General features: G+C 42.2%; 3 protein-coding genes across 6 annotated transcripts in view; 2 read left to right on the forward strand and 1 right to left on the reverse strand.

Moving 5' to 3' along the window:
- The window catches only part of WDR93 (WD repeat domain 93), a 51516-nt gene extending 42336 nt beyond the window's left edge, over positions 1 to 9180 (reverse strand). For both annotated transcript variants that reach the window (XM_011948307.1, XM_011948306.1), the window contains exon 1: positions 9122 to 9180. The gene's annotated coding sequence lies outside the window, so the exon portion shown is untranslated. The remainder of the gene's footprint in view (positions 1 to 9121) is intronic.
- Positions 9181 to 9198: 18 nt separating this feature from the next.
- PEX11A (peroxisomal biogenesis factor 11 alpha) lies at positions 9199 to 18764 on the forward strand. 3 transcript variants are annotated; one of them, XM_011948308.1, is made up of 3 exons: positions 9205 to 9402; positions 13420 to 13535; positions 16348 to 18764. In XM_011948308.1, exons 1-3 carry the CDS (start codon positions 9347 to 9349, stop codon positions 16917 to 16919), a joined length of 744 nt encoding a protein of 247 aa, XP_011803698.1. In that variant the 5' UTR covers positions 9205 to 9346; the 3' UTR covers positions 16920 to 18764. The 3 variants fall into 3 exon arrangements, with proteins under 3 accessions (XP_011803700.1, XP_011803698.1, XP_011803699.1); XM_011948309.1 differs by having other exon boundaries at positions 16441 to 18764; XM_011948310.1 differs by lacking the exon at positions 13420 to 13535 and having other exon boundaries at positions 9199 to 9402.
- A 2532-nt stretch (positions 18765 to 21296) lies between these two features.
- The window catches only part of PLIN1 (perilipin 1), a 14889-nt gene continuing 13868 nt past the window's right edge, over positions 21297 to 22317 (forward strand). Inside the window, exon 1 of the mRNA XM_011948349.1 lies at positions 21297 to 21447. The gene's annotated coding sequence lies outside the window, so the exon portion shown is untranslated. The remainder of the gene's footprint in view (positions 21448 to 22317) is intronic.

Raw genomic sequence — 22317 nt, forward strand, 5'->3', positions numbered from 1 at the left:
GTTCAAGCACTCCCAGTCCCGACTGATTTGTTCCCTTTTCTCCTTTCCCACTATTGCTGCCCAGGAGTTCTGCAGACACAGTGCTCAGGGCCCATGAGATTTTTCAAGACCCTCCAGAAATGTTTGAGATATTAAAAAAAGAATTGACCAAAATAAGACCCATAAAATTCCACTTCTGTCTGCACCACAGATTTGGGGAATGAAATACTTATTGCTCCTGTGGATGATAATTAAATATTTACAAAAACATTTACAGTTTATTAGCTTCACTCTGTGTGTGTGTGTGTGTGTGTGTGTGTGTGTGTACACACACATATGTATACATCAACTTATAAATATATGAAAGTCTGTATATGTATACAAATAAAGTTCATGTCTACAAGAAGAGAACGAGTAATCTTTATTTCAGAAAACTCAAAATTGTAGGGCCTGTGGGGTGGCTCATGCCCATAATCCCAGCACTTCAGGAGGCCAAGGTGGGAGGATTGCTTGAGGCCAGGAGTTGGAGACTAGCTTGGGAAACGTAGCAAGATCCCATCTATACAAAAAATTTAAAAATTAGCTGGGCATGGTGGTATGCATCTGCAGCTACTTGGGAGGGTGGGGTGGGAGAACCTCTTGAGTCCAGGAGTTTGAGGTTGCAGTGAGCTAAGATTGTGCCACTGCATTCTACCCTAGATGACAGAGTGAGACCCTGTCTCAAAAAAAAAAAAAACAAAAAACCTCAAACTTGTGCAATATAAAAAGCCTTTCATATGTTACAGTTTTTAAAAAAATATTTAATGTAGAACATGGGATACATTTTAAGGTGCTTAATATATAGTGGAGTAGGGTCTTGGACTGTATGAGTGCCTAGGGTCATGAAGTCTTGTAAAACCCTGCTGCCATTGTCATCTTTGCTTACTGGCTGGAGTACATTTGTGATGCTTTCAATGTGTGAGTATGAAGACACTAACTGACACTGGGGAAAGAACCACTGAATTAATTAGTGGGGAGAGTAAGCTGAGCTCACAGAGGGCCAAGAATAATGCCTATTTCCACCAGCAAGACTGGAAAGCCTCATAATTCACAGGGATTATGTAGAGTACTCTGAAAAATCTTGCCTCGGTAGTGGGAAAAATTAGCCCTAGAATAAATGCTCCTCTGTTATCACCCATCAAATCTTAGAAGTTAGATAATCAAACTATGTCTAAGTAACATACTGTATCACAGAACAAAGTTCAAGAATATTTAGAGGAATATAAAAATATCCAGCATTCAATGGAGTAAAATTCACAATGTCTAGGATCCAATAAAGAAATTACTTGGGCTATAGAAAAGCAAGAAAATATAAGCCATAATAAAGAGAAAAATTGATCAACTAAAGCTGAACCAGAGTCAATACAGACACTAGAATTAGCAGACAAAACAGTTACAACTTTTTCCACAAAGTTATAAAGTTATTACTGTTATATCTATATCTGTATGAGCTTTTAGAGACACAGCTACAAGGTCTGAGATGAAAAATACATTAGATTAGATTAACATGAAGATTTCAGAGGAAAACAAATTAGATGGGGAGAAGAAAAGATTAGTGAACTTGAAGACACGGCAATAGAAACAAAATGAAACAAAAGAAGAAAAAAGACTGAAAAAAGAGAAGAACTGAGGTGTGAGGTCATTTGAGGTGGCCTAATACAAGTGTGACTGAAATCCCCAAAAGAGGGAAGAAACAGAAAAAAAAAAAATTGTAGAAATAATGGACGAAAATTTTCTAAATTTGATTAAAAGTATAAACCCACAGATTTGAGAAGAAAAACTATATAAAAATTACGGATAAAGACAAAATGTGAAAGCAGCCAGAAGAAAGACATGCCATGCACCGAGGAACAAAGTAAAAAATAACAGCAGACTTATTGAAGGAAACCATGCAAGTGAGAAACAGTGAAGCAACATCTGAAAGTACTGAAAGAAAAAAACTTGTCACTCTGGTATTCTATATCCAGAAAACATATTTTTCAGAAAATTAAAGTGAAATAGAGCCTTTTTAGACATACAAAAATTGAAAGAATTAATCATCAACAAACTAGCATTAAAATAAATAATGTAAAAGAAAGGCTTTTAGGCTAAAGGAAAAGGAATAGGGTATAGTAACTCCCGTCTATAATCCCAGAACTTTGGGAGGCTGAAGTGGGAGGATCACTTGAGCCCTGAAGTTCAAGACCATCCTGGGCAACAAAGGGAAAAAAAAAATTTTTTTAATTAGCCAGGTGTGGTGGCATGTGCTTGGAGGATCACTTGAGCCCAAGAGGTCAAGGCTTCAGTGAGCCATGATAGTGTCACTGCACTCCAGCTTGGGTGACAGAGATCCTGTTTCAAATTAATTAATTAAATAAACAAAAGAAAATGGTATCAGGTGGAAATAGAAATTTACATAAAGAAGTGAAAAACACTGGATGCATTAGGTAAATTAAAAGATTTTTCTTATTATTTAAATATCTTTAAAAGACATTTAAAATGCTTAAACAAAAAATAAAAATGTAGTGTAGGATTAATAACATATATAAAGAAAAATGTATGACAATAATAGTACAAGGGCTAGGAGTGGAGAAACGGAAGTATACTAATATCACTTGAAGGTAGGCTATGCTAGGTTAAAGATGCATACTCTAAACCCTAAATTAACCACTAAGGAAATAAAGAGTTACAGCCAACAAAAGCAATAAAACACATAAAAATACTCTAAATTTAAATACTTAATTTAAAAAAGCAAAAAAGAGGAAAAAGGAAACAAGGAACAGACGGGACAAACAGAAAGTAAATAGCAAAACCTAACCATATCAATAATCACATCAAATGTAAACACTCCAATCAAATGATAGAAGTTGTCAGAATAGATAAGACTCAATATATGCTGTGTACAAAAACCCCACTTAAATATTAAGACACAAGTAGGCCAAAACTGAAAGTGTGAACAAAGGTATACTATGCTAACACTAGTCAGAAGAAAGCTGGAGTGACTACGTTAATATCAGACACAGCATATTTCAGAGCAAAGAATATCACCTGCGATAAAGAAGTTCATTTAATAATGATAAAGGTGGGCTGGGTGTGGTGGCTCACGCCTGTAATCCCAACACTTTGGGAGGCCGAGGCAGGTGGATCACGAGGTCAGGAGATCGAGACCATCCTGGCTAAGACAGTGACACCCCATCTCTACTAAAATTATTAAAAAAAAATTAGCTGGGCGTGGTGGCAGGCGCCTGTAGTCCCAGCTACTTGGGAGGCTGAGGCAGGAGAACAGCATGAACCTGGGAGGTGGAGCTTGCAGTGAGCCGAGACTGCACCACTGCACTCCAGCCTGGGTGACAGAGCAAGACTCTGTCTCAAAAAAAAAAAAAAAAAAAAAATTATAAAGGTGTCAATTAGCTGGGTTTGGTGATGTGCACCTATAGTCCTAGTTACTTGGGAGGCTGAGGTGGGAGGATTGCTTTAGCCAGGGAGGTCGAAGCTGCAGTGAGCCATGATCACACCACTGTACTCCAGCCTGCGTGACAGAGCAAGGCCCTGTCTCAAACAAAAACAACAAAAACAACGACAACAACCACCACCACCAATGTAAGTTCACACAAAAACCTCTACACAAATGTTTATGACAGATCTACTTTATAAGTGTCAAAAACGGTAAACAATCCAAATGTCCTTCAACAGGTTTATCAATGGATAAACAAACTGTGGTATATCCATATCAGTAATAAAAAGCAAAAAACTATTAATCCACACAACATGGATGAATCTCAAAGACATTATGATGAGTGAAATAAACCAGTCTCAAAATTTATATGCAGTGTAATTCTATTTATACAGCATTCTCAAAAATGCAAACTGAGTAATGGGGAACAGATCAGTGTTTGTCATGAGTTATAAGCAGGGAAGGGTGTTATTCAAAAAGGACAGCATGGCTGGGCGCCATGGCTCATGTCTGTAATCTGAGCACTTTGGGGGGCCGAGACGGGTGGAACACTTGAGGTCAGGAGTTCAAGACCAGCCTGGGCAATATGGCGAAACCCCACCTCTACTAAAAATACAAAAATAAGCTGGGTGTGGTGGTGTGTGCCTGTAATTCCAGCTACTCAGGAGGCTGAGGCACAAGAATTGCTTGAACCTGGGAGGCAAAGGTTGCAGTGAGCTGAGATTGTGCCATTGCACTCTAGCCTGGCTGAGGGAGTGAGGCTCTGTCTCAAAAAAAAAAAAGGAGAGCATGAGCGAGTTTTTTGGAGTTATGGAACTATTTCATCAGTGGAAAGAAAAATGTAAAGCTGCCTTATCCCCAGATTATATGCTTATATAGGACATCTGATGAAATCTACAAAAACATTTTCTAGAAATAATAAATGAGGAAAGAAAGGTTGTAGGATACAAGTTCAATATACAAAACTGATTGTATTTCCATGCACTGGCAACAACAAACCAAACAATGAAATAAAAATACCATTTACAACAGTATCAAAAACATGAAATACTTAGGGATAAATCTGACAAAAGATATATAAAACCTGTAACTGGGCTAGGCAAGGTGGTTTGCACCTGTAATTCTAGCAACTCAGCAGGCTGCGGTGGGTGGGAGGATTGCTTTGAGTCCAGGAGTTCAAGGTTGCAGTGAGCTATGATCACGTTGCTGCACTCTAGTTTGGGCAATACAGCGAAAATCCCTCTCTGAAAAACACCCACCCATATACTGAAAACCATAAAATATTGCTGACAGAAATTAAAGAAGACCTAAATAAATGGAGAGTGTGATACCTTATTTATGAATTGGAAGACTCAATTTTGTTAAAATGTCAATTCTTTTTAAATTCATATACAAATTCAACACAATCCCTATGATAATCCCAGGTGGCTTTTTTTTTTCTAGAAATTAAGAAGCTAATTTTACAACTCATAATTGGAGGACTAACACTACCTAATTTCAAGACTTATCACAAAGCCACAATATTCAAGACAGTGTGGAATTGGTATCAAAATAAACAAATAGATCAATGAAACCAAACAGGGAGTCCTAAATTAGATGCAAACATATATGGAGAACTTATTTTTGACACGGGCACAAAGACAATTCAGTGGAAAAAGGATATTCTTTTCAACAAATAATGCTGGAGCAGTTAGATATCTATATAGGAAAAAACTGAATGCCGATCCCTACCTTGCACCATACCTTGCACCATTAACTCAAAGTAAAATCATACACCTAAATGTAAAACTGAAAACTATAAAACTTCTAGAAGAAAACACTGGCAATCTTCACTTAGACAAAGATTTCCTAGACATAACATTAAAGTATAACCTAAAAAAAACAAACTGGTCATTTAAACCTTTTCAAAAATAAACTTACATTTCTTCAAAACACACTGTTAAGAGAATAAAAGGTAATCCTCAGACTGGGAGAAAATATATGTGCAAGTCACTTATCTGATAAACTGCTTGCGTGTAGAGTATTTTTAAAACTTTCAAAACTCTCAAAAAGAAATAACCTGGCCGGGCATGGTGGCTCATGCCTGTAATCCCAGCACTTTGGGAGGCCAAGGCAGGCAGATCACAAGGTCAGGAGATCGAGACCATCTTAGCTAACATGGTGAAACCCCGTCTCTACTAAAAATACAAAAAATTAGCTGGGCGTGGTGGTGGGCACCTGTAGTCCCAGCTACTCGGGAGGTTGAGGGAGGAGAATGGTGTGAACCTGGGAGGTGGAGCTTGCAGTGAGCCGAGATAGTGTCACTGCACTCCAGCCTGGGAGATAGAGTGAGACTCCGTCTCAAAAAAAAAAAAAAAACCCAATTTTTAAATATGTGCAAAAGATTTGTACAGATACTTAACCAAAGAAGATATACAGATGGCAGACAGACTCATAAAAAGATGTTCAGCATCATTAGTCATTTGTGAAATGCAAATTAAAACATGAGATACCACTACATATATATTAAAATGCCTAAAAAGATAGACCATACAAGTGTTGTTGAAGATGTACAATAAGAATGCTCATACACACTGTTGGGAAACCAAAATAGTACAACTGGTTTGGAAAACAGTTTGGCAAGTTCTTAAAATGCTAATGTGGAGGCCAAAGCAACTCCATCTTGGATGCTAATCCTCCATGTTAACTTCTGATTATCCCCAGTTCCAGAAAAACCTTTAAGATTTCCAGTTGGGCTCATTTCTTGTGTAAGAGCACCACTTACTGTAAATATTGCCCTTAGGTCAAAACAACCTTGATGTTATCATCCTTGCCATAAATTCTGCCCTTAAGCAATTATCTTACACATTCCTTCTGAAGCACCTTTCTCTATAGTACAGAAACCCAGGGTCTGGTGGATAATGGCAGGGATCCACCATCTTGTCTTGCTTCCTGAGACACAGACATGGCTTCTGTTTGTAAGTCCCTATTAAATGTTTGTTTCTGAGAAACTGGGTATGTCAGCCTCTTGCTTTGGCCTCTCAGTTTTCTCAGACTTTTGGGGGTAGGTTTGCATAGGCCTCTCCACTGCAGGACAGTTAAACACACACCTACCATCATATCCAGTCATTCCACTCTTAAGAGTGGTAGAAGGGAACTGAAAACATATGTCCATACAAAGACTTGTACACAAACAGTCATTACAACTTTATTTGTAGGACCCCAGAGTGGAAACAACCCAATGTTCATCAATAGGCAAACAGATAGGCTCTCACACATTGTCAGTGGTAATACAAAATAGTATAGCCACTTTGAAAAACAGTTTGGTAGTTTCTTGCAAAGTTAAACATACCATATGTTTCAGCAATCACATTCCTGCGTATTACACTAGGAAAATTAAAACTTATGTTTCACATCAAAATCTGTGCTTAAATATTTATAGCAGCTTTATTTATAATTGCTTCAAATTAGAGACGACACAAATGTACTTCAGTGGGTGAATGGATAATGAATTATAATACATTCACACTGTGGAATAAAAAATTACAAACTACTGATGTGCACAACATAATCTCAAATGCATTATGCTAAGTAAAATCAGAAAAGAAAAGAAAACGCTACATACTATATGATTCACTTTATATGATATTGTGAAAAAAGCAGAATTGTAGGTATAAAAAACAGATAAGGCCGGGCACGGTGGCTAACACCTGTAATCCCAGCACTTTGGGAGCTCGAGGCAGGTGGATCATCTGAGCTCAGGAGTTCCAGACCAGCCTGAGGGTGAAACACCGTCTCTACTAAAAATATGAAAAATCAGCCGAGTGTGGTGGTGCATGCCTGTAATCCCAGCTCAGGAGGCTGAGGCAGGAGAATCGCTTGAACCCAGGAGGCAAAAGGTGCGGTGAGCCGAGATTGCGCCATTGCACTCCAGCCCTGGCAATAAGAGCGAAACTCTGTCTCAAAAACAAAAACAAAAAACAGATTACATAAATCTGTGTTCAGAAGCACCCTGTGCTCACCTCTATCATCTAACATATCTCTGTATTGTACTTATCAGTTTACTGTGTTCCTTATTAACCTTTACCCTAGGACTAGAGTTCAGTACAGTGGTTGGTATATGGCCAGCACTCAATAAATTCTTATTGCTTGCAGAATTTCCCTGACCAGGGCCATGCACTTAGAGAAAACTTCTGGCTCTCTTCCAGGCTCTTTCCTCTGCAAAAAATGAGTAACCCATGGGGCGAAGGAGATATGCTCACCCAAAGCCTAGTTTCCCTCTTTTGGAGTCTAGACCATGTTCAGGGTACCAATACCCCTGGAATTTATTGCCCAAATGACACCATGGCCTGCATGAGACTTTCTCAGCTTTCTCCTGAGGGCAAACCCAGCTGCTGCTGTGAGCACTCTTTGATCTGAAAGGTGGCCAAGGCAGGGCTGCTTGCAGGGGTCTGGGCAAAAGTTGGATGTGGCTTGGAGTATCAGGATGGTATGCAAGGCTCCTGGCAGGGAATGTAGGTGGGCACCAGAAACCAGAAAAGAAAGGGAAGTGGGAAAAGACTGGGGGTCATTTCTCCCCACATTGCCATATTCCAGCTGTGTTTCCAGGTGTTCTAAGGAGTCTAGGAATTCTGAAAATGAACCTGGCCTTCTACATCACTATGAGGGTTTATTTGTCAATGTAGGAAAACAGACTATATTTTACTTAACAATTTGCTACTTGATTTATAACTAAAATATTTCAACATACGGTATGCTGGACTCCATTTGTACTCTTACCCAGGGCCTGCAAATGTTATGAGCTGGCGTGACCAAGAGAATAAGGATTACAAAAATGTTGACGTTATTTTATTTTATTTTTTTGAGGCTGGAAAGCAGTGGCACAATCTCGGCTCACTGTCACCTCCACCTCCTGGGTTCCAGCGATTCTCCTGCCTGTCTCCCAAGTAGCTGGGATTACAGGTGCCCGCCACCACGCCCGGCTACTTTTTTTGTATTTTTAGTAGAGACGGGGTTTCACCCTGTTGGCCAGGCTGGTCTCGAACTCCTAACCTCACGTGATCCGCCCACCTCGGTTCCCAAAGTGGTGTTGGGGTTACAGGCGTGAGCCACCGCGCCGGCTGACCTTATTTTGTGGTTATAGAGGGTACATTTTATAAAATTACTGCCTCTGTGAGGCTCCATTTCTTCAAGCCGCACAGAACGAATGTTCAGCGGTGCAATTTCATTGCAATCTATTTTTGCTTCACTTTGCTCACAATGACTCTTTTAGGGATTACCTCAGGTAACAATCTTCTTTCAGTGTTCAATAATCCAAGCAGAAAATTCTCTCACTTCATCCGGCTCTCGTGCTAGGTTCACACGATGAATTGGCTTATCTCTGCCCTAACCACTTCCTTCACCATACATGGAGCTGGTGTAGCTCAAGGGAAAGAGGCACGGCGCTGGGAAATGATTAGGCCCCACCGTCCCAAGCAAGAGAGTTCTCAGGCTGGAGAGGCCATTCGGGATTTCACCCCGGGTTCCTGAGAACCTGAGATCTGCGGGCAAGTGCGAGGCATCCGGAAATGTCCGAGTCTGGGGAGACGGACGCCCTCAGACTTTCCTCTATGAGACTCTACAGGTAAAGGGGAGTCCTGGGACTCGAGGGGAGCCGCGGCACCCGAAGGTAGGATCAAAAGTTTTGCTCACCTGGCCCGGCGGCGTTGCGTCGCCTTGGTAACCACAACTTCCGGCTTAAACCGGAAGTCAGCGTAGTTGCTCTACGAAATGTGCGCCCGCCCCCTCTGGGGCGGAGAGACTCAGCCCCTCCCTCTCAGCCGATACCTTGGGACTGACAGTTCCCTAGGGAGCTGGCGGGCCCCAGAGGACCCACGCCTGAACCCGGTGCGACTCGTGGCCTTTGGGCTAGGAGCCATGGACGCCTTCACCCGCTTCACCAACCAGACCCAGGGCCGGGACCGACTCTTCAGGTGAGTCAGGTGCCAGCGGCCTCCGCCCCTTTCTCGCCCTAACTGGGTGCTCCGGTGCCTATTCCCCGGCACCCGAGAAAAAGGAGGTGATAGTCTAGTAGATGGAAGCGGGAAGGACGTTGCCAGCTCCTACGGGGGGAGTTTGGTATCCGAGCCCCTCCTCACCCTAAATTCTACGTGGGTGGGCCCAACGCATTCGCATCCGGTCCTAGCCTAGTGCACGAAAGCCCCAATGCCTGGCACCCTAGCCGCCTCGAGACCGCCTATGACGTGACACCGGCTGACAGATCCTCCTCCCCTCCTAACTTTGCTCTGCGGGTAAAGAAAGATTGGGTTCTCTCCACTCAACATTCTTCCGAGGGATTTCCTTTAAAGAGAAACTTTGGGTTACTATTTGTGGCCAGGGAAGCAAACCACTTGGTGTGGCTTCAAATATCTCTCGTTCTTGTTGTTGTTGTTGTTTGTGAGACGGAGTCTCGCTCTGTCGCCCAGGCTGGAGTGCAGTGGCACGGTCTCGGCTCACTGCAACCTCCTCCTCCCAGGTTCAAGCGATTTTTCTGCCTCAGCCTCCCAAGTAGCTAGGATTACTGGCGTGCACTACCATGCCCGACTACTTTTTCTAATTTTATTAGAGACGGGGTTTTGCCATGTTGGCCAGGCTGGTCTCCAACTCCTGACCTGAGGTGATGTGCCCACCTCGGCTTCCCAAAGTGCTGGGATTACATGCGCGAGCCACCGTGCCCGTTCTCAAATACCTCTTGAAATGTTTGAGTAGAGACAGAAGTTCTCTTCCATTATTGCCCAGTCTGTATCATTGAGATACTGCATGTGGAATAGTTTTGTAAATTGTAAAACAATATAGCAGGGATGAGACCACACCAACTGGACTGGGGGAGAAATACAATGGGGAGAAGATCAGAAAGAACTACCTGCACCTCTAAGGTTCATGCTGTGCTACTGAAAATATTAAACAGAGATTGCGTCTCTTTTTCTTTTGGTTCCATAAGAAACAAAAAGAACTGAGAGACTGTATCTTTAATACACATACAGTACTAGTTCATGATGTTTTAGAGATTTGGTTGATTCTTGCTTGATTAAAAAATAGTTACAGTTGCAGTTTTATTTAACAGCTCTTCATTCTCTTCTGGGTGTGCAAGTGCTGATACAAACAGATCAATTAGAATGGCCCCAATAATGAGGCTTTTGGAAGCCATCTTTATACCAGCTATTGTTACCAGTGTTTTGCAACTATGAACTTATTTAACCCTCATCACAACCCTATGAGGTAGATACTCTAAATATTCTCCCCATTTCAGATGGAGAAAACCAAGCAGAAGGAGGTTAATAAGTACCACACGGCAGAACTGAGAGATTCACGTCCACGCAAATGACTCCAGTGCCCACTTAACTGCCAAGCTATACTGGCTTTCTCATTAGTTTGATAGGTTTTTTAAATGGTTGCTTTATATATAAGCTTCATTAAATAGAAATTTCATTAAATAGAAACCTGTAATTCCAGTGTACCTAGAATGTACCCTGCAAGGTTTATCAAGGAAGTTGGTTAAAAAAATAATCATTTAGGCCGGATGCAGTGGCTCACCCCTGTAATCCCAGCACTTTGGGAGGCTGAGGCGGGCGGATCACGAGGTCAGGAGATTGAGACCATCCTGGCTAACATGGTGAAACCTCGTCTCTACTAAAAATACAAAAATTAGCCAGGCGTTGAGGCGGGCGCCTGTAGTCCTAGCTACTCGGGAGGCTGAGGCAGGAGAATGGCATGAGCCGGGGAGGCAAAGCTTGCAGTGAGCCAAGATTGCGCCACTGCACTCCAGCCTGGGCGACAAAGCAAGACTCCGTCTAAATAATAATAATCATCATCATTTAGGCCAGGTGCAGTGACTCACACCTGTAATCCCAGCACTTTGGGAGCCTGAGGCAGGTGGATCACGAGGTCAGGAGTTCGGGACCAGCCTGGCCAACATGGTGAACCCCCATCTCTACTAAAAATACAAAAATTAGCTGGGCGTGATGGCCCATGCCTGTAATCCCAGCTACTCAGGAGGCTGAGGCAGGAGAATTGCTTGAACCTGGGAGGCGGAGGTTGCAGTGAGCCAAGAACGCACTACTACCCTTCAGCCTGGGCAACAGAGCAAGACTGTGTCTCGAAAAATAATAATAATAATAATTTAAGATACGTTTATTCCAAAAGATCTGAGATCTCTAGCATTCATTTCCCAGCCTCCTTGATGATCTGTATAACCTTTATGACCACACTGGCATTCATAAAATAATACCTTGCTTTCTGTGCCAATAATGCTCACGCAAACATGGTGAACGTTCCTAAAACCTGTCGGACTGTAAGAAGTGTGGCAAGCACCAACCCCACAAAGTGACATAGTACAAGAAGGGCAAGGATTCTCTGAATGCCCAGGGAAAGCGCATTATGACAGGAAGCAGAGTGGCTGTGGTGGGCAGACTAAGCCGATTTTCCAGAAAAAGGCTAAAACTACCAAGAAGATTTTGCTAAAGCTTGAGTGTATTGAGCCCAGTGAAGATCTAAAAGAGTCCTGGCTATTAAAAGATGCCAGCATTTTGAATTGGGAGGAGATAAGAAAAGAAAGGGCCAAGTGATCCAGTTCTAAGTGTCCTCTTTTGTTTTATTATGAAGACAACAAAATATTGAGTTTATGTTCACTTCAAAAATAAATAAATAAACGTAATGTCTTACTGTTGGCCTGATTCCTATTGTTAGACCAAAGCTCAGAAAGGCAGAGTCATTGACATGACCAGCCCTCTAACCAGGAAGCACACTTAAAAAAGAGAAAGCAATTGTTTATGATTCCAGTCTTCTCTTTTTATTTCATTCCTAGTACCAAGTTCACTATTTTAGAAAATGGAAAATGTACCACATTTTTATTGAGAATAATATTTATAGCATAAAGGGATTCAAATGCACTTACAAGACAGTAGGAACCAGGCACCGACTTTATCAGTAGACTGCCAAATGGATTTGGATGTGTGACTATGTGATGTAAAATTTCTCATACATTTATATTAGTAAGCCATTGTTATTTGTAAGCATGACAATAATCACTTTATTAAATATATAGTATTATTAAGCAGGATTCTGCCTGTATTTTATATAAAATATCAATGAGTTTAGAAAGACAACTATGAAAACATATTTATACTAATTTATGTACTGATGTGTATTTGGTCCTTTTGTTTACAAAAAATTAAACAATCTTTAAACTGTGGATTTTTCATTTGGTTCTGGTTTGAGTTTGTGTCGTGTCACATAGATGGTAGATTATGTACATGGTAGAAAAGTTCATTTTAGAAATCTGAAAATCAGGCCAGATTACAGGTAGCTCACGCTTGTAATCCCAGCACTTTGGGAGGTTGAGGCGGGCAGATCACGAGGTCAGGAGATCGAGATCATCCTGGCCAACATGGCGAAACCCCATCTCTACTAAAAATACAAAAATTAGCTGGGCGTGGTGGCGCACAGCTGTAATCAGCTACTTGGGAGGCTGAGACAGGAGAATCACTTGAACCCAGGAGGCAGAGGTTGTAGTGGAGCCAAGATCGCACCACAGCACTCCAGCCTAGCGACAGAGCGAGACTCGGTCTAAAAAAAAAAAGAAAGAAATCTACACTGGGGAAGAGGAGGAGTATGGATCTTTGTAGACTTAACACGAGGGAGATGTTGTGCAGTTTCTCACTTTGACTATATCCATTTCTCTGTGCCATTTGCCTTTTGGACGCACATTGGCTGCATTATTACAGAGTTCATTTTCATTACCTTTGTGTTAAATTTCCATGACATGTTCTACGCTTTGGCTCTCCTGTGGAATGACTGTTGCAGAATTTTGCTTTTGTAAGAGTTGCTACATGAGAAATGGTCTTGGAAATGTTGTCTGTAGGCATGTGTTTCTCTTTCCCTTACTTCATGAATTAAGTTTTATTTGGTTTGTAAATCATTCTTCTCAATTTTTTTTTTTTTTTGCATTTCAGAGCCACTCAGTACACATGCATGTTGCTTAGATATTTGTTAGAGCCTAAAGCTGGCAAAGAGAAGGTGATAATGAAGCTCAAGAAACTGGAGTCCAGTGTGAGCACTGGTCGTAAATGTAAGTACCCTGTTTCTTGAGGGACAGTGGCTCCTGGTTTAGAATCCTCAGCCTCAGATCCTGTAATTTGTGGAGTAATTTCTAGGTCATTAATTTCTAGTCCATCAAGTTTATTGATGAAATGGTCCAGTAAGACTGTCCTCATGGTACAACAGGTTTGAATGTCTTGCTGCAGACCATTCATAAACACCCTGGTATGTTCACATCTGGTGCTACACCTTGTCTTTCTGCTTAATCATAACCAGTGAGACAGACAACGTGTTAGTTCACCTTTAGTTCTTAGAATCACAGTATGTTTTAGCAGTCTCTGACATGAGCTTCTGCTCCTGTGAGCCCCTTTGTTCTCAACAAGAGTGGAATAGTTATATCCTAGACCACCTGCCTTTTTCCTTTCTTGAGGAGTGCTAGAGGATATATAGGTGGATACATTTTTGTAGCCCATTTGTGAGGTAGGTTTCATGCTAAAGGTAAAAAGTGAAATCAATGTTTTGTGCTTTTTTTTTTTTTTTTTTTTTTTTGAGACAGAGTCTCACTCTGTCACCCAGGCTGGAGTGCTGTGGCCGGATCTCAGCTCACTGCAAGCTCCGCCTCCTGGGTTCACGCCATTCTCCTGCCTCAGCCTCCCGGGTAGCTGGGACTACAGGCGCCGCCACCTCGCCCGGCTAGTTTTTTGTAGTTTTTAGTAGAGACGGGGTTTCACCGTGTTAGCCAGGATGGTCTCGATCTCCTGACCTCGTGATCCACCCATCTCGGCCTCCCAAAGTGCTGGGATTACAGGCTTGAGCCACCGCGCCCAGCCGTTTTGTGCTTATTTAATTCACTTCAATAATACATCATCATACTGGGAAATCCAGTACTTTTCATAGCAGTTGCCTTTCTGACTCTTTGTTGTTTGATGAAAACCAGATGTTGCTATAGTAGGTTAGCAGAGGCATTAGAATGGAATGTAGAGCATCACATATTGATCAGTTGGTTTTGAGCACCTGTGTTATATAGGTATATTCCTGAGCCTTATGGGATAAGTAAGGTGCTTTAAATAATGATATATAAGATTTAGTGCCAAACTTGTTGGCTGAGGTAGAGGAAAAGAAAGGTGTTTTAGAGGAGGTGGAACTTCAGGTGAGGCTAGAGAGAAGGAAGAAGAGTTTCAAGGGGCATTCTCCTCTAGTAAACGCTCAGAACTGTTCTGAACAAACCATTGTATAGGAGGATCATTGTCAAACTACAAAACTAGTTTGACAGAAGATTTAAATTGTCAAGCAGAGGGATGGGAAGGGTGGGGTGAGCTTTTCTGGATGGCACTGAAGGCCAAGATTAGAAATTCTGTTTAGATTATTTAGAATGTTGGAGCTGAAAGGTCCTTTAGAGGTCACGGTGTCTGAGTCCAGAAGGGGCTTATCTAGGGTCATTCAGCCAGTTAGTACAACAGCCAGAACTGGAACCCAGAACCTATATACTAAAACAGCCATTACATATACTATTTTACTATTTTATGTTATTTTTGATAACATAATATCAAACATTCTTTTTTTTTTTTTTTTTTTGAGATGGAGTCTCACTCTGTTGCCCAGGTTGGAGTTGGAGTGCAGTGGCATGATCTTGGCTCACTGCAACCTCCACTTCCTGGGTTCAAGCAGTTCTCCCACTTCAGTCTCCCTAGTAGCTGGGACTACAGGCGTGCGCCAATACGCCTGGCTAATTTTTGTTTTGTTTGTTTTATTTTTAGTAGAGACAGGGTTTGACCATGTTGGCCAGGCTGGTCTCAAACTCCTAACCTCAGGTGATCTACACACACTGGCCTCCCAAAGTGCTGGGATTACAGGCATGAGCCACCGCGCCCGGCCCCTTCTGAGATTGTAAGTTTTCTGACAGTAGCTACTTCTGAGTGCCTCCTGAGTCTAAGGTATGGTCCTTCAAGGAAAAGTATTTATTTTGCATCCTCCATGATGTTTAGTACTATAACTCTTTCTCAGAAGGTGTTCAGTAAGTACCTATTGATTGATGCATCCCTGATGAATTGAATTACATGCTCACATAGGACATGCCATTGCAATGGTTGATTTAATTCAACTAGGAGCTCTGTGACAATATTAGTAATTGTTCTATCCATTAAATTTTACCATTTCTACTTTATTTTCTTGACAATAGGTAGCCAAAAGGGGTTTGGACCAGAGAAATGGCAAAATGATAATAGTGTTTTTTAAAAAGACAGTCTTTTGTCTGGAAAATAAATAAAATGTAAGGCATCAAACTCTCCAAGAGAGTATTGCATCTGGTGTTCATGTTATCGTAGTACCTTCCTTCTAAAGAAGTGTAGCTGATAAATAATCGGATGTAACTGTCCACACTCATGATTGACCTTGCCTGGAGTATGCCGTCAGTCAACATTAAGGTGTTCATTACAATGAAGGAGGTAAATTTAAAGAGTCACTGTTTTTCTTTTTGCCTTCCAAGATCATTTTAAGTGTCCTTAATGTACTGTAAAATCTTTCTCTTTTTCTGAACAAAGGCTGAGCCTTGAATGACCATCAGTTGTTAAAAACACCAGTGCTAAACTGGGCACACTGGCTCATGCCTATAATCCCAGCTACTCGGGAGGCTGAGGTGGGAGGATTGCTTGAGCCCAGGAGGTTGAGGCTGCTGTGAGCTATGATGGTGCCACTGTACTCCAGCCTGTGTGACAGAGCAAGACCCTGTCTCAACACAAAACAAAAAACAACGAAAAGCTGGCTCCTCACCTGGATACAGGGATTCTATCTTCCCGTTGTGTACTAATGAAATAACTGTTCATTATTGTGGGTTCTACTTGCAGGGTTCAGACTAGGCAATGTGGTACATGCTATACAGGCAACTGAGCAGAGCATTCATGCCACTGACCTGGTACCTCGCTTATGCTTAACATTAGCCAACCTGAACCGTGTGATTTATTTCATCTGTGACACCATCCTCTGGGTGAGGAGCGTAGGTCTCACCTCTGGCATCAACAAAGAGAAATGGCGAACGAGGGCTGCCCACCACTACTGCTTTTCTATTCTGCTGAGCCTGGTCAGGGATCTGTATGAAATCTCCCTGCAGATGAAACGAGTTACACGTGACAGGGCAAATAAAGAGAAATCAGCATCCCAGGATCCTCTTGGGTACAGTGTGGCTGATGAGGAAACAGAATGGCTCCAATCCTTTCTACTTCTCTTATTCCGATCTCTGAAGCAGCATCCTCCCTTGCTCCTGGACACGGTGAAGAACCTTTGTGATATCCTGAACCCTTTGGACCAGCTGGGGATCTATAAGTCCAATCCTGGCATCATTGGACTTGGAGGTCTTGTGTCCTCTATAGCAGGCATGATCACTGTGGCATATCCTCAGATGAAGCTGAAGACCCGTTAGGGTGTTTTTAAGCTTGGAACTAGTACCTACTTTAAAAGATGGCCTCTTAGTGAGGTAGAGATTTGTGTAAGTCAAGGCCATGTCATACTGCGCTTAAGTTCTTGTTCATGTGAGCATTTAACAACCTATGATGTGGGCAGAGGTGAGGCCAAAAATGGAGAAGGGAGGAGCATGAAGACTTGTATGGTTTTGGAGTGCTGAAGTGACTTGTGGATTTCTGAATATTTTCCCTTCATCTAACATTGATTGAACATCTCTTATGTGCATAGTGGGAGCTTAGTATTTGCTGAATGAATAAAAATTGAAAGGAAAAAATTTTAAAAGACCCAATCACACTGATGATTTAACACTAATATACAATAACTTTAGGATTATATGGATCATTGGTTTCACATAATTACAGTAGGTCTGGTGCATGGCACTCTCAGATCTAGTAGAGGCTCTGATGTCAGTAGCAGGATGGAGGAGAGCTGGGCTGACAGCCTCTCAACTTGTTGGCCCTTATACCATCACTACACTCATGTCCTTACTCTGTCCAGAAGTAGAATCAGAAAAGCATCAGGCACCTTCATGGTATAAATTGTGTCTGTGGGTGCAGTGAATAAGCAAAAATCAGAAGCAGACAGGAGGGACTTAGAAAAATAGGTAAAGGGTCACAATGGGTGCCTATATGTAGCCTGTGACAGATAAGAAGCTGACAGTTAGACAAAAAACAACTAAGGCTAGAGCCTCATTCCTCTGACTCCTAATCCAGTGTTCATTCCATGCTCTCCCACTGTCTTCAGAACTGAGTAGACATGTGATCCCCTCCTGAATCCTGTTTTTTGCCTCTTACTCTCCCATAATTTGGACCTTCCTTGTCCAGTGGTTTATATTCTTTTCTAGAAAAACTAAAACTGGATGGAGTGTGGTGGCTCACACCTATAATCCCAGCACTTTGGGAGGCTGAAGCAGAAGGATTGCTTGAGGCCAGGAGTTCAAGACCAGCCTGGGCAGTGTAGTGAGACCCCCCCATCTCTACAACAAAGTGTTAAAAAATTAGCCAGGCATGGTGGCGTATGCCTGTACTCCCAGTTACTCTGGAGGCTGAAGCAGGAGGATCACTTGAGTCCGGGAGTTCAAGGCTGCAGTGAGCTTCCACCGCACTCCAGCCTGGGTGATAGAGCAAGACCTTGAGTCTTAAAAAAAAAAATTATAACAGTATTTAGACTCATCATCTGGATTGTTTTATTTAAATCCTTCTAACAATTTAGGCAATACTACATTAATTTTCATCAAAATTTATCCAGTCAAAAAAATTTCATGATACTCCAGATGTAACAAGGTCATAATTTTCTATGATAAATCAGACATCTTATTTGTAGGGTGATTGAGGGAGGTGGAAAGCACAGGAGGAAGCCAGTGAAGAGGACACTGGAATGCTGAGTCAATGACATTGACTTGTGTTTCTATCTCCCATCTTGGGTGTGGGTCTTTATATGTGGTTACAGATCCTTTAGTTCGAGGGAGGTGAGATAGGGAAATAGGATGCCAGCAGGTAGGAGGCTGATGTCAGTCCTCCCAGCAAAGCCGTGTCATTTATCTGAATGGAAGTGAGAAAATAAATATGTACTCAATAAGTTATATTTCCCAGAAATGTGATTGAGATTCTCAAAAAATAGACTCAGATTCTTGGCTGTCTGTTTAACCAATCAAGATATGGAATTTGAGAAATAAAATTTTGGAAATTTTAAAAGACATGAAAGCTACTAGGTCAGGGCAAATAAAAAGCTTAAATAACTATTTTTATTGTCCAGATCCTCTACTGTAATAGATTAATTATGTTCAATAAATTTCTAGACAAAATTGACTTGTGTCTGTGAGTATGTTCTGGGAATAGAGAAGAGTTCAACGTAAGGCAATCCAGCAGATAATCCTCAATCAGCCTACACAGTTGGTACAGCGAGCTCTGGGCTGGAAGATCCAGACTGAGGAGGAGGATGGAGAAAGATTAAGATGTAGAGCCTCCTGGTTGAAAGGGACCTCTGAATGAGCTCATCTAGACTGCTGCCATGGAGAGGGTGCTCTACGGTAGCCCTGTCAATGCCTGGCTGGCTTCTGCCTAGATAAGTCTGCGTTGAATTCATGGTAGTATGTTACAGTGGTATCCATCTTAATGGTGTCCTGGTACCTCCCTGTGAATCCTTCTTTCTAACTAATGTTTTCCACCCCAGAGCCTCCACATTCATGAGGGATGCCAAAAATTGAAGTTCTTCATAGATGTACAGCCCAGCACATTCACAACTGAGCATTGTTGCCTGATAATTCATTTATTCAACAATGAATGTTTGAGTGCCATGCATGGTTTTGGGGATCCACTTGTGAGCAAGATGACCTAGCTCCCTGCTCTCATGTGGTGGAGGGGTAGGGAAAGCAGATAGGGACGGAGAAGGAAAGAAGATAGAAGTCTATGCCCTGCAAGCTACTGCTAGAAAACTAACACTTCTGTCTTCCCTCGGGACTCTCCTAGGCCCTTTCACCACTTCTCACCTCTCACCCACATTCTGCACTCCCAGCTAAAGCAGCCAAAGGACTAGTTGATTTGGCAGAGCTTTCAGGCACAAAGCCCTATACTCCCTCTGGCCCAAAGCCACTACTCTGAAAGCTGAAAACTGCCCTTTGGCTCAGGTTGCTGTCCAGTCACAGCCTCACAGATAATTTGTGCTGAACCTTGAGGTGAGGGCAGAGGCCACTTCTTTTTTTTTTTTTTTTTGAGACGGATTCTGGTTCTGTCACCCAGGCTGCAGCGCAGTGGCCGGATCTCAGCTCACTGCAAGCCCCGCCTCCCAGGTTCATGCCATTCTCCTGCCTCAGCCTCCCGAGTAGCTGGGACTACAGGCGCCCGCCACCTCGCCCGGCTAGTTTTTTGTATTTTGTAGTAGAGACGGGGTTTCACCGTGTTATCCAGGATGGTCTCAATCTCCTGACCTCGTGATCCACCCGGCTCGGCCTCCCAAAGTGCTGGGATTACAGGCTTGAGCCACTGCGCCTGGCCAAGGCCACTTCTTTAAATACTTTGTCTTCTGTACTGCCTTACATTTGAAAAGCCCAGGTTGGATCAATAAGTATTAAATGTATAGCATATTACTCCTTTGAAGCCTCCCTGCTTGACTCCTCCCTTTCCTGCCTTCTCATTCCCTACTTTATTTTTTTTCATTTTTTATTTTTTATTATACTTTAAGTTCTAGGGTACATGTGCATAACATGCAGGTTTGTTACATATGTATACTTGTGCCATGTTGGTGTGCTGCACCCATCAACTCGTCAGCACCCATCAATTCATCATTTATATCAGGTATAACTCCCAATGCAACTCATTCCCTACTTTATTGCATCACAGATACGTAGTTTATTACCAAGGATCTTTCATAATTTCCCACTCCCATCTCTTTCTTCTCTTGCCCACAGTGTGTGACTTAGAAGAGTCAACAATACATGTAATTCCACCAGCAACAAAGAAAATACGTTTTGTTTTCCTACTGTCCATTTTCACAAAGAGGCCCTTCTTAGTTAATCTGAAAGCTATGGCTTACACCATAGTCCTCCATCATATCTGAAGCCAGGAACTAGAACTTGGGCTTGTGCTTGAGTCCTGGCTAAAGAAGGGTTGAGTGGTGCTAGTTCTTGGTTGTCTGGGTGCTATTGATTAGTGATAGAATCTTAGTCAACACTGTCGCTTATCCAGACTTAGGAGAACAAAAATCTACTTGGCTCTCCCACTCTTCATTCTGGTAGCATCTTAGGCCAGGTAAAGTTCAATAAATTTTTTTGAACTCTAAGAAGTGAAAATTCCTCCCTCAAAGGCTATATTGTCAAAAACAACTCCTGGCTCTGTTGCTTCTTCACTGAGGGCAATTTATCTCCATAATCAAAGACGAATACATTCAGATGCACTCTTCTTTGTGGGTTTAAATTTTACTGTTCAACATTCACTCTTGCTAGTAAATAAGAAAAGATGAGAGAAATGGATTGAGAACTGTCCCACAAGACCCTCTATGGAAAAGGAGCCAAAAGACCGCAGAGGTATATAGAACTTTAGAGCTTTTGAGTTTAACGATGTATATCCCTATACCTTCTTTCTGGAAAGCAGACTTTTGTGAATTAAGGGCAGGAACATTATAGAACTGATGCTTCGTGGCTCTGGAATACTGAGTCCTCTGAGCCTGGATCTCCTTCAGCTCTGCCACCTACCTCCTTGTTTGCTAAATGTCCTTAGAGAAGTTAGGATATACCCCGGGAACCCTGGGTCAGATAACCATGACAACTGCTGACCCTGCTTTCTCTTCCTCTCTGCCCTCCTCTAGCTGGGAGGCGTTAGTAGCATTGCCCAAGACTCCCAGGAGTGATAGGAATTGTTTCTGCCTGAGGAGACGCTCTGCAGCCTGGGCTCTGTGAGACTGAGGTGGCGGTCAGCTGGAGTGAGTGTTGGGGTTCTGGGGCACCTGCCTTACATAGCTTGTTTATGAACATTAAAGGGAAGAAGTTGAAGGTAAGGGCCTCTTGGGAATTTTGCTTGGGATGAAAAGCTCTGCAGGGAAACTACTGAGGGAGAGATTCTGGTATAGATACTCTATACCAGAAGTATAGAATAGCTATTCTGGGGCTACTGTCTTTTCTAAAACACAGATATGTTTGTTTAGAAATAGAGGAAGTGGGTAGGAACAGTGGATCATGCCTTTAATCCCAGCACTGCAGGTGGCTGAGGCAGGTGGATCACTTGAGCCCAGGAGTTCAAGAACAACCTGGGCAACATAGTGGGATCCTGTCTCTACAAAAAAAGAAAAAAACATTAGCCCTGCATAGTGGTGCATGCCTGTAGTCCCAGCTACTTGGGAGGCTGAGGTGGGAGGGTACCTTGATCCCAGGAGATCAAGGCTGCAGTGAGCCATGATTGTATCACCACATTCCATCCTGGGCAACAGATTGAGACCCTGTCTCAAAAAAAAAAAGACAGGGAGAGGGGGAGAGGGACAGACACACACACACACACACACAGAGAGAGAGAGAGAGAGAGAGAAATAGAGGAATTAACCCAGAGCCTTTTCAAAGATGAAACCTGAAACTTGTTTATTTATTTTTTTAGAGATGAGGGTCTCACTATATTGCCCAGGCTGATCTCAAACTCCTGGGCTCAAGCAATTCTCCCATGTTAGCCTCAGTAGCTGGGATTACAGGTGCTTGCCAATGCACCCAGCTTGAAACTTGTTGTTTTAGTCTCTTTTGGACCCTCATAAAGAGCCTTAAGACTTTAGCTAAAACTTTTTATCTCTTATGGCTGCCTGCATTCATTTTTTATTTCCTAACCTGAACTCTTTTTTTTTTGAAATGGAGTTTTGCTCTTGTCGCCCAGGCTGGAATA

The sequence above is a fragment of the Colobus angolensis genome, unplaced genomic scaffold (assembly GCF_000951035.1).
Source record: "Colobus angolensis palliatus isolate OR3802 unplaced genomic scaffold, Cang.pa_1.0 Scaffold278, whole genome shotgun sequence".
Classification (NCBI taxonomy): domain Eukaryota; kingdom Metazoa; phylum Chordata; class Mammalia; order Primates; family Cercopithecidae; genus Colobus; species Colobus angolensis.